Raw genomic sequence first — 14,943 nt, 5'->3', positions numbered from 1 at the left:
GCCCAATATTTCTGTGTTTAAACTTCGAAGGGCAGTTCGCATATAACTACGTCGACGGAGATGCGTTACTAAGGCAGCATGCCCCCTGCGCCCGCTTTCCTACGCCGCCGTCCTCAGCAGGTTCATACGACGCTAAAGCTTTTTTCAAGTTTGAGCGCGGGTGGAGCGCCAAAAAAAAACAGATTGGTTTGTCTATCGCTCATACACCGCACGGGAGAGGCGTGTCACCGCCATGCTTCGGGGTATCAGGAAATACGTCACAATATAAATTACAGAAAAAATACATTCATCTCACCACCCTTTCATAGACAGACTGTCAACGACGCCCTTCAACTACTCGGTCGAGTCTTGCCAGTTTACTTGTACCATTACATTAAATGGCCTTCCCCACGTACCCCCATGTACTACGTCATATGCTGGCCTTTGCTCAATAGCTCTATATCAGCCATTCAACCTATATAAGGAGAACTGTTGAGTCGTTCCAGCTTATTTTCAAAGAACAAAACTCACTCACAACATTGCCCCTCGAATTCAGTCAATTCGTCAGCGATGCCGTCGCTGGTTGTTGCCGCACGCAACGGTAATGAAACACTCTCGCTCGACTCTAATGTCGGCGTCGTAGCTACCGCTCTATTTTGATCCTCTTTGTTCTCGATACAGTGACGGGGCACACGTTCATTCCCCATGTGCCCTCTCGATCTTTCGAGAAAACTGCTTGAGGAATATAAAGCAAGCCTGTGAATACGACCCTGGCTTCTGCAGAAGATCCGTCCTGTAGTTTCCTACTACTAGTGTTATACGAAATCCCATAGCGTTTGACACCGTCGCCATTTTTAATAAGTTAGAGTGCTGCCGCACTGCAAAGTTCCGATACGTTGATGGTGTCAGACAAAGGGGTTGTTGAAAGAAGTAGACAACAGCTAAATGATTTGTACGTTAGCACATGTAACTAGTTCACTGTTCACTATATATATGAATTCGTCACATCTCGTCAGTGTTCGGATAGCGACCTGTGACGGTTACCAATTGGAAGCTTCTGTCATACTTGTGTGATACTCCGAACTGCAGTTCTTCAGATGGAGTGCATCTATATTCGGTTAGATCAGTGTGTTAACGTGATATTTGGATCAAGAGATTGTTTATTAATACTTTTGTCAAACACAGCTTCGGCCGAAAGGATTCAAAGGAAGGGCCGAAGAGGTTCAACCCTAAACAGTTCGATATAGAAACATCATAGGCCAGTGAACGTTATCACTGTGAAGATCTACGTGCCGTATGTTGCCTTATATAGTTCTTGCAGCTCTACACCGCAGTATCACCTAACAATACCCCTTTGCGTTGAATCGTACCTACGCAATGACGCTTAGTCCATTAGGGCATCGCCAGATTGAGTCGGTTAGTGCAAAAGAGTTGCGATATTCAATGAAAATAAAATCTATTAATGCTGCTTACGAAGAACACTCCCACTCACATTTGAATTTTGCTCAACTTCATGCTCAACTAAGATAGCCTATATACAATATGGTGTAAATCCCGCTACTACACGTCCGAACCGTCCGATCTGAACGGCAGAAATTGTTCGACCAGTTGTTCTCAATGAAGCTACGTACAATGTGCGCGTATTGACCAGAAAGTATCGGTAGATCTTTTTCGATCTACAGAATTCGTTCTGTTCGATAATTGTAAACAATAATCTTACAACGTTACCTGAACTATTTCTTAAGATTGTTACTAATTATTTCTTGAACGTCCTTATTTTTGAACGTCCGATCTTACACAGGACTTTCAATTGTCGTCAATTGTTAGTCTCAATCATAGACTGGCAAACCTGAGCCATTATTCCTTATAGTACTACTTTACAAAAGTTTTTAATAAATCTGTTCTAAGGCATCATGGAAAAGCACGTCCTCCTAACACGCTCCGCCGCCTTCATATATGCCGAGAAGTTAAATGGTCTTAGGATACATGCTACCAAGTGGCTGTCATCCCGCAATTATGTCCCAACCGGGTATGTCTCGCTGTCTATGGCCTTAACAATGACCTACGCCATTGGTAACTTGAATAGCAAGATTCAAGTAATGCTATATAGTACCAAGCAGGTTCACAACATACGACATTTCTGAGATAGCACGATGATATCCGATTATGGAACGTACACACTGTGCTATAAGGATGAGGTGATATTTCAATAACGACACTCTTAGCCGAAAACACCTCGGGTGTTCCCCTCGAAGAGATATGAGCCGTTGACCGACTCGTCAACAAGCAGCAGGTTCACTTAGCGGATCGTGAGTCCTTCGCAAATCTATGAGGCAGATCCTACATTTTTTTCAGGAGCCTGCAGCAGGTCGCTGTAATACTTGGCAAATTAACGCAACGCTCAATGCATGCACATAACTGTAATAAACTGCTGTTGTTTTTTGTTTCGGTTTTGTGCAGTTCACACATCATAGACGACAAACGAGTAGTGCTGAATAACATCAAAACAAACATCACGTTCGACATCCTGAATTCCCAGGAAAAGTAATGGAAGTTGTAACCGGAAGCTGTGCGGATCTAAGCTAAGTTTCGATATAATTATTAAGAATGCTTCAACTGGGAGCGATGTGATTGCAGTCTACCGACCACTATGTTACTGCGGGTGCTGCTTTCCGTGTTCCTGCTTACAGGAGATAGTCGTTAAAGCAGCACCGGGATGTCCTATGGGACATCCCGGTGCCCGGATCACTCCTGTGGGAGTGATCAAGGAGAACTGGACGCTATGCACTCCATCGTTCACTGTACCCTACCAACAGAACAATACTCTGCTCCGCATTACGGGGGCCATGTTGTTTCAGAAACCGCACGACGATTATGGGCGAACTTTGATTTAAGTAAGACGTTTTTTTAGCTTGCTCGTTTGATACGTTCGTAGTTAGTGTAATGATGAACGTCGCTTATGGCGTCCAAGGCTAGCAGAGCTTCTAAAAAATCTAGAACTAAATCCATGTGTCTATGTCTATGCCACTATATACAAAAACGAGGGTTGGATTACTTCAATGGAATTTGAAGATCGGTAAGAGGAGGTTTTCGCTGCACCATTTTCTCTCTATTTGGAAAGGCCAAATGACACTCGTGAATTTACTTGTGCACAGGTAATTGATTATACATCGAGCGAGAAGATTAGTGTCGTTTCCAAACACTGAGCCGGCTTTCTTCGGAAAGCGTTGCCGACGACAAGCGTGTCGTTTCCGTTTCAGTTCTACGTGCAGCATAAAGCCCTCCTTCTGTCCGTCGCTTTCCTGTTAGTGCGTTGTCTTCTTCTTCTTCTTCTTCTAATCGATTATTATTATTATTATCGACTGCTCAGCAATACTACAATGCAAAGCTGGACAATTTAGAAAGATAACTATTTGCGTCTAAATACATACAGACTCTTCAGACTTCAGCCGGTATTACGGCTTTTTGTCTTTATTATTAGTTCCATCAGACAGACCAATTGCGCAGGGAAGCCACACAAAATACGCGTAAAGTAATGCTACTACCCTACTCGATATATTGTTAATTATATATATGTACTCTTTCTTATACTCTAATAGAATTCATATATGCATTGCCATACGGCCTTGCGGGACTTCACGTTTTTCAAAATAGCGCTAGTGCAACGCCAGCGTGAGGGTTAGCATCGTCGCCAAGAAGCCCGCCGCCTTACCTTCATCAGAGTGACTCTTCCGGTTGGCACACTTCGGCTAAAATAATGGCACACTAACGACCTTGATTAAATAACAGCTCAATCACGAAGAAAAGGATCGATCAGCACTTACCAGTGCAGGTTGAACCAACACACTATCAAGAATTACCCATGACCGTATGATGACTATAGCTCAGCAGAAAAATAATTAGTGTTATAAATACGAAGAAGTTGGGGCAAACCACGCACTTTGGAGTGTGGTAAAGAAAAACGAAAAAGCCCCGTTGTGCCGACGATTGAAGGCGGAAAATTAGATTGTGCCGGAAATGTTAATCTATGAACAGCAAATAGAATGGCGAAGATTCGTTTGAACCTGGAGGACGAAAAACATCCTTGAATCCTTGTGGGCACAGTGTGTGAAAATTAACAGAAAAAGAAAAGCAAATCTATATGTGTGTGCTTTTTGTTGGGATTTCCTTGTTTCATTCGTCTCGTAGTCCTTATTTTTTTTAGTTACTTTGCAACGGGCGTTTTTATTACTGCCTTAGTTATTACCACTGTTACGAAAAAAGACAAAGTTCTTGCTATCCCTTTCATTATGCAAACGATCTGCTCCCTGAAGACCTTGGCCAGCTGTAGGGCAAACGCAACAGATGTGATCTCCACTGGATTGCTACATTAAATCAATTCGCAGTTTCCTTTTCGCCTCACCAAAGTCGTTTTCTCGCGGCTCCCTGAAGGAATCGCGTATTTTCTGTATAGTTGAAGCCTCGAGTCATAGCTTTTTTGTAGGACATTTTGACAAACTGTCATAAAACTGACAAAACAAACACATGTTAATAGCAGAATATAATTAATCCTGCCATTTCCTAGATCTGAATGTGTAAAATGAAATTTCGTACAAAGAGGTGATAAGCAGCACAATTCTATACAGATACTTTCAGCAGATAACTATTATTATAGAATATGACTTCACGCATGCCCCCAATTTACGACCATTGAGATTCTATTAAGAGCTTAATTATAACGAGACATCGTTTATAATTCCTACTCTTAGTGGAATAGAAGTAATTGAAAACTGAACTTAATATCTCAGCATATAAACATTACATAATGACGTATTAAAGCACTAAACCCCTCTTTGCTTGTCTTAAAATTGCTAACATGCACTTATACTAACAAAAACCATTTTTGTTCTCTCTTTTAGCGTGTACGATATCCGCGCGTTTCCAAAAAGTCCTAAAACTTCAGGAAGACATGGCTGGCTCCAAAGAGGACGGCCAGAAGACTATTTTCAAAAGCCATTTGCATAATGCTTTTGGTTCTGATACTCGTTCCACCCAGAAAGGGGTGTCGTCAATCAATGTAGTCTGGCCGCCGCAAAAAGTTTTAAGGGATAGACGGCGCGGTTGGGTAAAGGGCAAACCGAATATTTGTTAGCCGAGATCCCATATACATGCTATGTTGGCGGCTGTGTGTGTGTATCGGTTCCGGTGTTCAGTCATAACGACAACGTCTAGTGAGGGCGGCTGCATGCCTGGGGGCATACAGAGTCGTCTAGGGGGCACCGTGATAGCAGCAGCAGAAATATTGTCTGGTGTAGACAGAAAGACCTGAGAGCCCCTCAACGTGAGGTGTATTCGCCGATAAAGAGGCGAAAGTTGTACTTCTTAAAGTTTCTGAAAACGCCAACACGGTCCAGGTTCAGAAGATAATGCGGAAAGACAAGCTAGTTGTAGTCGTTTGCAAGTAATTGAACAATAGGTAGAATTGGCTATTTGCGAATTGCTGACCCGTTTTTTTTATTTTCAGAGAACGATACGATCAATTCCGTCTGTTTTCTGCCACTTACTAGGCTATCTGTGCTATGTAAACGATGAGCCATTAATGGCTCTTATTTGACCCTAAAGCTATTTGCTAAAAATGATTTAATGTGAATTGCAATAAATCCAATTAAATAAAAAATTAGCTCACTATTAACGAACACATCGTTTAAGTAGGAAGAACTTTTCATTGTAAATAGATTTGCATGTGTCTAAATCTGTTTCAGTTACATAAAGTACATATTAAAAACATAGCTGTTAAGCATGAGGATTATCTTTCTAACTTTGATCACATGAGGGCGTTAATTGCAAAGGGACCATAAACTTATTACTGCCGAACAACTTGGAGACGGCGGGTATTCCTGGTCTCCGTACGTATTTACTAGTCATCACAGTATGCCTCAACTTTGATAAAAGCTTTGGCTACCTTAATGAGTAAATTACTGAGGTGGCTACGTAAATATATAACCTTTAGCGTAATTTAGGTGAATATCACCATTACTTCATCGTTACAATATTCATTCTGTCCTAGTTCATTGTTTTTACTATACCAGTACTAACCAAAAAAACCGGTAATCGTAACTTGACTTCATAAAAACAAGGAGCATCATACTGAGTACGTTCCTTGAACCGGGCTGTCGGGCATCTAAGTGACCGGACACGTTGAAACCCAGAACTCTGGCGGCGCGCAAATGCCTACCTAGCAAAAACATTCACGAGCAGGCCAAGCAGCTTCGGCATAGAAGCAGAGGAGTTGGTGCAATAGTTTACTTGCTTCAAGGCGTAAAACACCTTGCCGATGGAGGCAGTAACCCACACCAAATTGTTCAAACTTGGTTAGTATCTGATTAAGGCGTGAATCCGTAAAGGCTTGAACGATAGGGCAGATGAGAGCTGCCGTGTCTTCGGTGTTAAATCTGTCCGCACTATGAATTTTATACTGGAATTTTGTGTCTGCAACGGATTTATCACAACTACTTTGGTTTTGATACAAATTGATTCCTTCAATCTTACCTATTGAATGCGCTTTTAAATTTTAGCTTAATTGTTGTGCCTTATAGTGGAATATAGCATTTTTTAATCATGTCCTAGGACAACTGCAGTTACAAGAGCGTGCGGATATACGCGTTTTTCGTTGTAGCTACATTAACGTTAACGAATAGTTGGTTTAAACGATGTATTCACGACACGCGGGAAATTCAGAAGGGCATCAAACCTGTTGATGTATAAAGTGCTTTCCACAAGACAACGACGTGTTTATTATTTGAGCATGGACCGTGTCACAGTTGTGAAAACAAGTGTATGTCTGCTTTGGAACGTGTAGTATGAGGCATATTCAAATGGAGGCACATTCAAAACTGTCTATGAAGATGCCTCAGCCAGTCTTATAGCATCTGGTCGGTATCAGCAATTACTAGCTGCCTACTAGGGGTACTCTTTGTCCCTAAGAAATTGCGCCACATTTGCAAATCGTGTTACGACAACCCAGTTACGTTTAACACAGTCACCGAGTTGACCGTATCCAGAAGCCTGCGTGGCCCTCTTCAGACTGCGTCTACTGGCGCTCATCTCAGGCTTTAGGCTGTTACCATAGATTTTATTTGCGCATCCTTAGCAGCATTGCGCAAGAAAACGAATCAGTAAACAACTGAGTTAATGTATCACTCAATAAACGCCTGGCCCTTCGTCAACACATTTTTTGGTTTTATTTATTATTTTTATTTTTTGCTATATCCAGTGAATGTATATCGTGTCATTGTATAGTACAGAAATGACCACATGAGCAGATAATGAGAGATTACCTCCGAAAACAAAGGTAGACCATGTGAAACAAAATGATTGGTTTAAAAATGTACTTGCGTACAATGGCACGTTTTTTCAAACGTGCACTGTTTTATCTCTTCATTGCCTGACATTATTCAGATATAAGTGTCTGATACTCGAGGGAATGGCTTGTTCCCAAGCAATTTATGTGGCCACTATCTTATTTAGTGACTTCACCGAACGTAACACGCTACAAGTGTAAAGGTTGCACCACGTTTAGAGCATCTTACGCTGAGCTCGCTTACTCTCTATCAGTTGTTGCTGATTGCATATAATGTTATTTAAATATGGTAGCCAAGTTCTTGGCTAGACTATGTTGGCCGACATTAATCTATTCATCGACGGCTAAAAGCATTTTTAGCTTTGATTTCTGTTGTTTGCTTGATTTTTCCAGTCCGTAGGATTGATCATTATTAGACGTACAAACGCTGTGAATAATATGTCTATATTTGGCGATTGACTCATTGCAACTCCGGTAAGCTATCCGGTATCGCAAAGTGTTAAAATGTCGTTTATGTATAGATATACACTTCTGAAGTAACAGAACATCATGTTTTTCCTGATTCAACATCCATGTGCAAGACATGCGATGAAGCAATCCTAACGGGATTAGGCATTAAGCAGTAGCTGAGTCCGGACTCACATAGCGTTGTTTGTTTGTTTGTTTGTTTTCATCTCTATCATAATAATAAATCTCGATCGATATTTTGTCCTTTGATGAATTATTTCCAATTCACCGTCGTTTCCGCTTCTTCAGTAAAATTTTCTGTTAGCACGGTGCCTTTTCAATTTAGTTTGTCCACTATTTCCGAATCCCTACTTGGGTCTGTCTCTTTTCTGTGAAACCAGCATTTAATACAGAGCATACAAGCACCGCATGCATATATCCATCGTCTATATGCGGCATCGATTTTCGTTCGGGTTATCGTTTAGAATTACTTGCCGCGTTCCCTAATGCAGCTTGTTTTCCATCGTGCTTTCCTCATCCCCCACGATTCCTCGTATCCGCAAAGGATTTATATGGATTTTTGTAGTACCGATAGTATTCCACAAAAATGCCGAAAAAGAAAACTGCACCACTATAATGTCATCGCTGCTATTCCTTCTTCATAGATATACTGCACACCTTTCCTCATTACTACCTCAATGCGCATTGTGAATCTACAGTGTTTGTCTTCAGTGTATGTCCGTTTGTATTTGCTTCTCGGTTCTTTGCTTTTTTTTTTTCGCTATCTTCCTATCTGTCGTTACCATCTTTGATTTTTATCGACTAGCTTGGCAATCGTGGCTTGCAATTGCAGCTGAGGTAGATCGCTCAGAAGGACATGACTTTTTGCATTCGCTGTTGCGGCCCGTCTCAGCATCCTTTTGATACTCATATCCGCGATGAGATTGGAAGTGACGCTATCGTGACCTTTCAGTTGCAGATGCTGTTTGCGTTGTTGTTATCTGCATGAGATGACTATTGAATCGCCATTCGGCAAGCTCACAGGCAGCGTATTGGAGCCGCTTCTTCAAGGATAAAAACGGCCTAGACGGAACAGTTTCTACCATCATAAAGAAGGCGTGCCGGTCATGCATCTTGTGCCATAATAAACGAAGCACTCATTTTTACATAAATAGCTCGAGGAACAGTAGATGCTAATATCGGAAGTACGAAGGAGGCCTTTTATCCTTTTAGAAATGCCAACGAGCTTTAAGACCCTTTCCGTTTCAGTGCTGCTCTGTCTCGCGCGTTCCAACAGCCGATATATAGGTCTCAATATGCAATATGTGTGTTAGGAAAAAACTAGATCGTACACGCATTACTCCTGTTTATGTTTTTTCTGCCAAAAAATTATTTTTTTTTAATTTAAGACATTTTCGTACTAATACACTTTTCATGACACTTAGCTAACCTAACTATTCTATCCACAAACTCTTATTTCTTTTTTTCAAAATTTTCAAGTGCTTCGAATAGGTCCACGTTTAGCACAATGAACAATTATGGCCTCAAGTAAATGGGGCACGGTGACTCGACGCAACGCGGAACTTTTTCGCAACGCTAAATCTAAATGTTTGCCCCTTTGTGATACATGTACAATATTAAATTAGCCTGCATTAGAACCTGGCGAATCGTCAGTAACAAAGATCATTTGTTATATGTATCTAATCAATTGGAGATCGCACATTACATTTCTGTGCACGGGGGTACTCTGATGTGAATGAATTCAATTATTTTGATTATAGAGTGCTATTTTCGATAGGTTGTTAGACGGTCGCTAGCCGCTTGACAACAAAATAAAAGATAGCAGCAATATTTGAAAAGGATGCTGAGATGATGAAAGGCTCTTATAATAAACGGCAGTGTTCAAACGTCGGGGGCAGAGAATTGTCACTCCTTGGCTGTTAAAACTAACTAAACGCAAGAAACAGCGGCGATGGAACTCGGATTAAGGGCGGAATGAACGAATGAATGAAGTTAGTAAGTCGATAACCAGTTGTATATTCCTTGCCTAATTCCATAATACCAAAGGACTCGAAACGCAGACGTAAATATTGGTTTCTGTTTGATCTGCGCTGGATAGTGTCACATGTGAATTTTAATACTGAACTTTCGATATGGAAATGCAATGTCTGCAAAGGCTCAAAGTGTTTGTGTGGAAAAGCTATAAAACATTCTCCGTGTGTCTCTTCCGGAAGCTCTAACATATGTAGACCTCATGTTTATCTTTTCTCGGAACCTGAAGTGAGGCACAAGAGGTCCTAACTTTCTAAAAGGACAATTATGTTGCCGAGCACAAGCACATTGCCTCATATAATACGTATCTGCTTTCAGACCCTATGGAATCGGCGACCAATGTCATATAGTTAAGTATCTAATATGCAAGCAAACAGAAAGAAATTCGGAATATGTTCGAATGCATGCAAACTAAGTTTACCCTAAGTCCATATGTTCTAAAAGGCGTAAGATTATCTACATCGTGTTCTAGCTCATAGCTCTATATTCAGTAAATTTATATGCCGAAATTTTCGTGTAGGTTATAGTATTTAAAAGATTCGCTTCTGTGCGTTGTCCCACATAGACTGTTAGCATATCTTCATCTATCCACCTCTCCTAAACCTAACACCTTCGCTCTTCTTTTTTAACGTTGTCCTCTTGAATTTCATGCATTTTATTTAGACCCACTGGGAGAGGGCACGCAGCCGACCCTCTGACACCACCCACATCTTTCTTGCGTCGAGCAGCTAGGGAGCCGCGTGTTTGCGTGGTCTAGCTGGACCATTTTGTGTTCATTATTCGGTAATGGGTAGAGGAGTCTCAAAATACCCGAGGCGATTACGGCTGAGCATTGCTGAGGCTTAGGGCCACTACTGGCCGAGCAATCCCGACCCTTTACCGTCACCGTTGGCGTCTCTTTTGTCCCTAGATCTCAAGGTCGCGTCTCATTGATACCACCTCGGTATCTGAAAGCTTCTTGACACAAATCGCTATTGGCTCGCATTTTCGTTGTGCTTGTTCTAGGACGTTTTGCGCTGTGCACGTAGCCCACATTGTATCATGTAGTATTTTTCAGTCGCTTTTTACTGGATACGCATATTCATACTATGCAGTGTTAGTTCTCTGAAAAAAAATTGGCATAGTCAGAGTAACGGCCGGACGGTCTGTCTGAAACGAGGGCTACCGCTACTTGCTCCTCTGGCCCTTTTACCTCCGACTCTTGTTCCCATCTGTCGGTTCAACGTTTCCATTCGCAAAGGAGACACCTTCCTTGGGGCGTCAAGCCACCAAAAAGGAGGTGTACATGGCCCGAATAGGGTTCAAAGCGACTAACAGCCATAGCGTTGCCGATGATGATCCTGAGCAGCATGGGGCATTACTAAGGACCAATCAACCCTTCCCCAAGAGCCACTCGCTTCTTCAGACTCGAGCATGGTAATTACTTTCCTTCTCTCATTCCAGTGTGATGAGGCAAAATCGACCTAAGTGCAACGTTCCAGCCACGCCTTCATGGCGTTCTTTCAATGGACATTTCATACACCGGTCGATACACGCTAGTTTTGTTGTTAGCTTTTGAGAGACCCAATGAGGTAGTACAGTTGGTAACTGGCACATTATTTCTTAACTTTTCAAACTACTTTACGTACAGTCGTATATCCACCACTTCAATATCAGGAATGCATTTGAAAGTTGGGCAGATTTGGTCAAGAAAATTTATGAAAATACTACGCTATGCTATGGGCAATGAGCTAATTGATACAGAAACGCTGATAATTCGAGAAGCAAACTGCTAAAACTTGCAATTTTCATTTAACTTTTCAAAGAAATATAACTTACCCGTCAATAGCCCACCGCTAGCTCGTCTCAGTGATGATTTCTGTTGTCTTCGTTTGCGTCATTATTTTGCTAGGTGTATTTTTAGTTCCAAGTATTGTTAGCTTATATTATATAATTAGGAAGAGCAACCATCGTTCTAATTTATCTACTTTGGGTTAATCCTTAATAATAATAACTTACGGCTGCGGCGATGGTCTTTAATCAGATGTCGTTTTCCGAATTGGGTTTGTTCTTCTAGGCGTTATTTTACAGTCCGGCCACGTCCAACCCACTTCAGTACCATCTGGTTATCCTCTTCCTCTCTCGGTGTGTATTAAATGCTATCAGTCGCTGCCGAATGCCTTTAACGGCCTTTCCTTTCCTACGCTGCCTTCGACAAAGATACAGCGATGTGCCCTTTCTCATCATAAGCCCTTGCCCCCGGACTCTCTCTCTTGGAGGCCGCGTTCTCGAAAGAACAGCACGTTTTGCTTATCCCTTATGTATACTTCCCATGGCGGCAAGCCGGCGCCGTCAGCCTTACTCCGATTCGCCGGCCACGATACCTGCTCAGCATAACCAGCGTCACCCACTAGAAAATGTAAGGCGATAGTATCGTCGTCACCAACAACTCGAATACAACCAGTATTACCGCGACTTCTTTCACGATGCCTAGGACGTAACGGTTGAGGTCAAATCTTTGTCGCCAAATTGTGTGGCTTGAGCCATAACAGGTTCGTTTGTGCTTTCAACCTGACGCGCGGGAACACCATTGTTTCCACATGTTTTTCGAAAGCATCGTGTTAGTTATTTGTCATGGACTCGTGTAGGTTAACAGGTGAAGGACCGCATAGCCTGTTATCCCTTAACGAGGCTGAAGGAAGGGAAGAACTTGTTCAAGCAGGTTAGGGAAAAAGAGGTCAAAAGAGAATAATGCCAGGGTAAGTACTTTGAGTAATTTGCCACTGAATAGATGCCGATTTATTTAGTCCCGTATTTCTGTTCTTTTCTCTTTTTCTCTTTATTTGCCTAATAGCAAATCGCTTACAGGCCTATTAATCAAACAATGCGATTTGTGTAAGAGCTTCTTTTTCTTCATATTATTATTTGTTGGCTAACTCCAGTTATTAATTATAACAGATAAGACCGTTACGAGGGTTGACCCCGTTCACGATGCTTTATGTCTGCAGTGTTCGCTGGTGGAGATAGAACTGTTTTACGCAGCATTTTGTATTGATTTGGTTCCCCGTTATCAAACAGATGGTCGAGGAAGAACATTCGGATGGCTAGATGCAGTTGCTGCAGGACAAACTACAGGATCATGAAGATTTGTCGCAGCGCTTTTCCGACCAATATGGTGCACAGACCTATGATATCAGTACGATTGCATAGATCGATCTGTCTACATGAGTCTGGACTGCATAAGCAGTCTTGAGGCTTCAACATTTCTGGACAAACCAGTAAACGCTGATGCCGGCGTAACAGCCACGCGGTTACGGTTAGCCCGGTACGAGGGGAGAGGAATGTGAGAAAGTTAATTACTTCAAGGATTGTCGCCGAGAACTTACCCACGCATGCGGGTATCACTCTACGAGTAGCGTCAGTAAACTGTTTAGGCAAAAGTATGCCATCACCAGAGAAGTCCACCGATAAGGATGCGATGACAGTGGACTTCGAACACTCTGCAAATGAAGAGACCGTGACACCAGTTAAAGAAGCAGACAGCGAGAGCGCAGTGAACTCCGTAAACTCTGTATGTCCAATTGGAGCATCAGCAGTTACAACAAAGCTGACTAGCCCAGACGTTAGCCGAGCAGTGCGACCCAAGTGTCCGGATAGCAAATCGAAGGCGAAATCGCTTACATCGACGAATAATATTGCTAGCAATATGTTGGCCGACTGTAGAAAAAAGCCACCACATTCAAAGTGCGCAGTTACGATGCACGCAACAGTAGCAGCATCAAAACAGGATAACGCAGAAAATAATTCTGCATCTATCAACAACAAAGTGGGAAAACCAGCAACCGTGGATAGTATTAACGTTGTCGTTAACAACAAAGCGGAGAAATCGGTTAGTACTTCAGATAATAATCATCAGGACGACCAGGTGAGCAGCTCATTAAGTCCGGATACGAATCCCAACAGCAGTGTTGAAAAATGCATCACTCCCAACAGTGGTAAAGTGCCGCGGAAATTAGTGAGCCCAGATCTGTTGTCAGGATCAGCTGAGAAATCTCAAAGACCGGCCGCGTCTGCCAGCCATAGTGTTTCTGTGGCAAAGCCGGCAACCTCCGAGGTCGCAGTGAACACTCATATTAAATCGGAGGTCCAAGTGAATAAATGTAGTAGCCCCGAAAATGACGGAGAGGAAAAATCGCATAGTTATTCAGGGACGCTTTCAGTGCCCAGATCAGGGGGTTACAATTCAGTGTCAAGGGTTACAAGTGACCAGCTTGTAAGTCTTCAAGAGAGTACAAGTACGGCATCACATGATCGACTAGGTTCGCATAACCGCCAGGATAGCGTATCGGACAAGCCAGTGGTCAGTCCGGATCAGACGCTGCCAGACACATCTGAAATTACGCCAATCACACCGGACGTTCCTGAGGTGACAATTACTTCGACGCCGCGATCACTGAGCTGTGAGAGGGAGCCCTCATATCAACAGCATGTACGGACGCGACCGGACACGATCGAGGTAAACCATGCTACCCAGACGGACACACCAGAACCATCTATCGAAGCGGCAACGACCCATGATGATGATAATAATGCCCCCAAGCAGATTGAAAATGACACGCAGCCTGAATACGATCGCAGCACGCATTCGTACGAACCTTTGCCAGCAGTTCATTTACAACAAGTGGAAAACTCCGAAGAAAACCCACCATTGCATCCCCATCAGCATGCAATGAAACGGCCACCGCCACCCCCGATACCGCCACACCCCCCAGCCAGCATCGTTCAAAGAAATAACCAGAGCAACGGCAGAAAGCAAATGGCTACGATCCATACAGTAAAAGCGGTTACGACCTCGGCAGCAACTGCAGAAGTCGGGGTAACAACCCCAGTTAGTATCACAAGTAGCGCAATGATCCATGTGACTTCAGTGACAACGTTTCGAAAACAGCCCAATTCGGTGGCTCCTGTGAGCCATCCTCCCGTTCCTATCAAGCATCACCGACGCGCCTCACAAGGTCTCCTCCCACAACTGACTCACGTTGACCAGCTACTCATCAAGCAGCGGCTGCCCGTAGCCGAACGTAAGTTACTGGCGACACCGATCGAAATTTACAGTTTTAGCTTCTAACTGCTAGCTCGATAGCTAG

The 14,943-nt window shown here is 42.8% G+C and overlaps 2 protein-coding genes and 1 long non-coding RNA gene across 17 annotated transcripts in view; 2 read left to right on the top strand and 1 right to left on the bottom strand.

Moving 5' to 3' along the window:
- The window catches only part of GlnRS (Glutaminyl-tRNA synthetase), a 94,162-nt gene that overhangs the window by 8,185 nt on the left and 71,034 nt on the right, over nucleotides 1–14,943 (bottom strand). The window lies entirely within an intron of this gene.
- On the top strand, nucleotides 487–5,666 carry LOC111265108 (uncharacterized). Its single transcript, XR_002683271.2, has 2 exons — nucleotides 487–580; nucleotides 4,878–5,666. It is a non-coding gene; the product is annotated as an uncharacterized LOC111265108 (long non-coding RNA).
- The window catches only part of LOC111265105 (uncharacterized), a 71,522-nt gene continuing 68,394 nt past the window's right edge, over nucleotides 11,816–14,943 (top strand). For 14 of the 15 annotated variants that reach the window (XR_015312932.1, XR_015312929.1, XR_015312925.1 and 11 more), the window contains exon 1: nucleotides 11,816–14,877. Coding sequence is in view for 3 of the 15 variants with exons in the window: in XM_086970346.1 (XP_086826472.1) it covers nucleotides 13,239–14,877 (1,639 nt within the window). In the remaining 12 variants the exon portion in view is untranslated. The remainder of the gene's footprint in view (nucleotides 14,878–14,943) is intronic. The other variant, XM_022841502.1, reaches the window with a different exon arrangement.

Source organism: Varroa jacobsoni, unplaced genomic scaffold, assembly GCF_002532875.2.
Source record: "Varroa jacobsoni isolate VJ856 unplaced genomic scaffold, vjacob_1.0 scaffold_934, whole genome shotgun sequence".
NCBI lineage: Eukaryota > Metazoa > Arthropoda > Arachnida > Mesostigmata > Varroidae > Varroa > Varroa jacobsoni.
The sequence above is the reverse complement of the archived record's forward strand: the minus strand, read 5'-3'. Positions and strand labels throughout refer to the sequence as shown.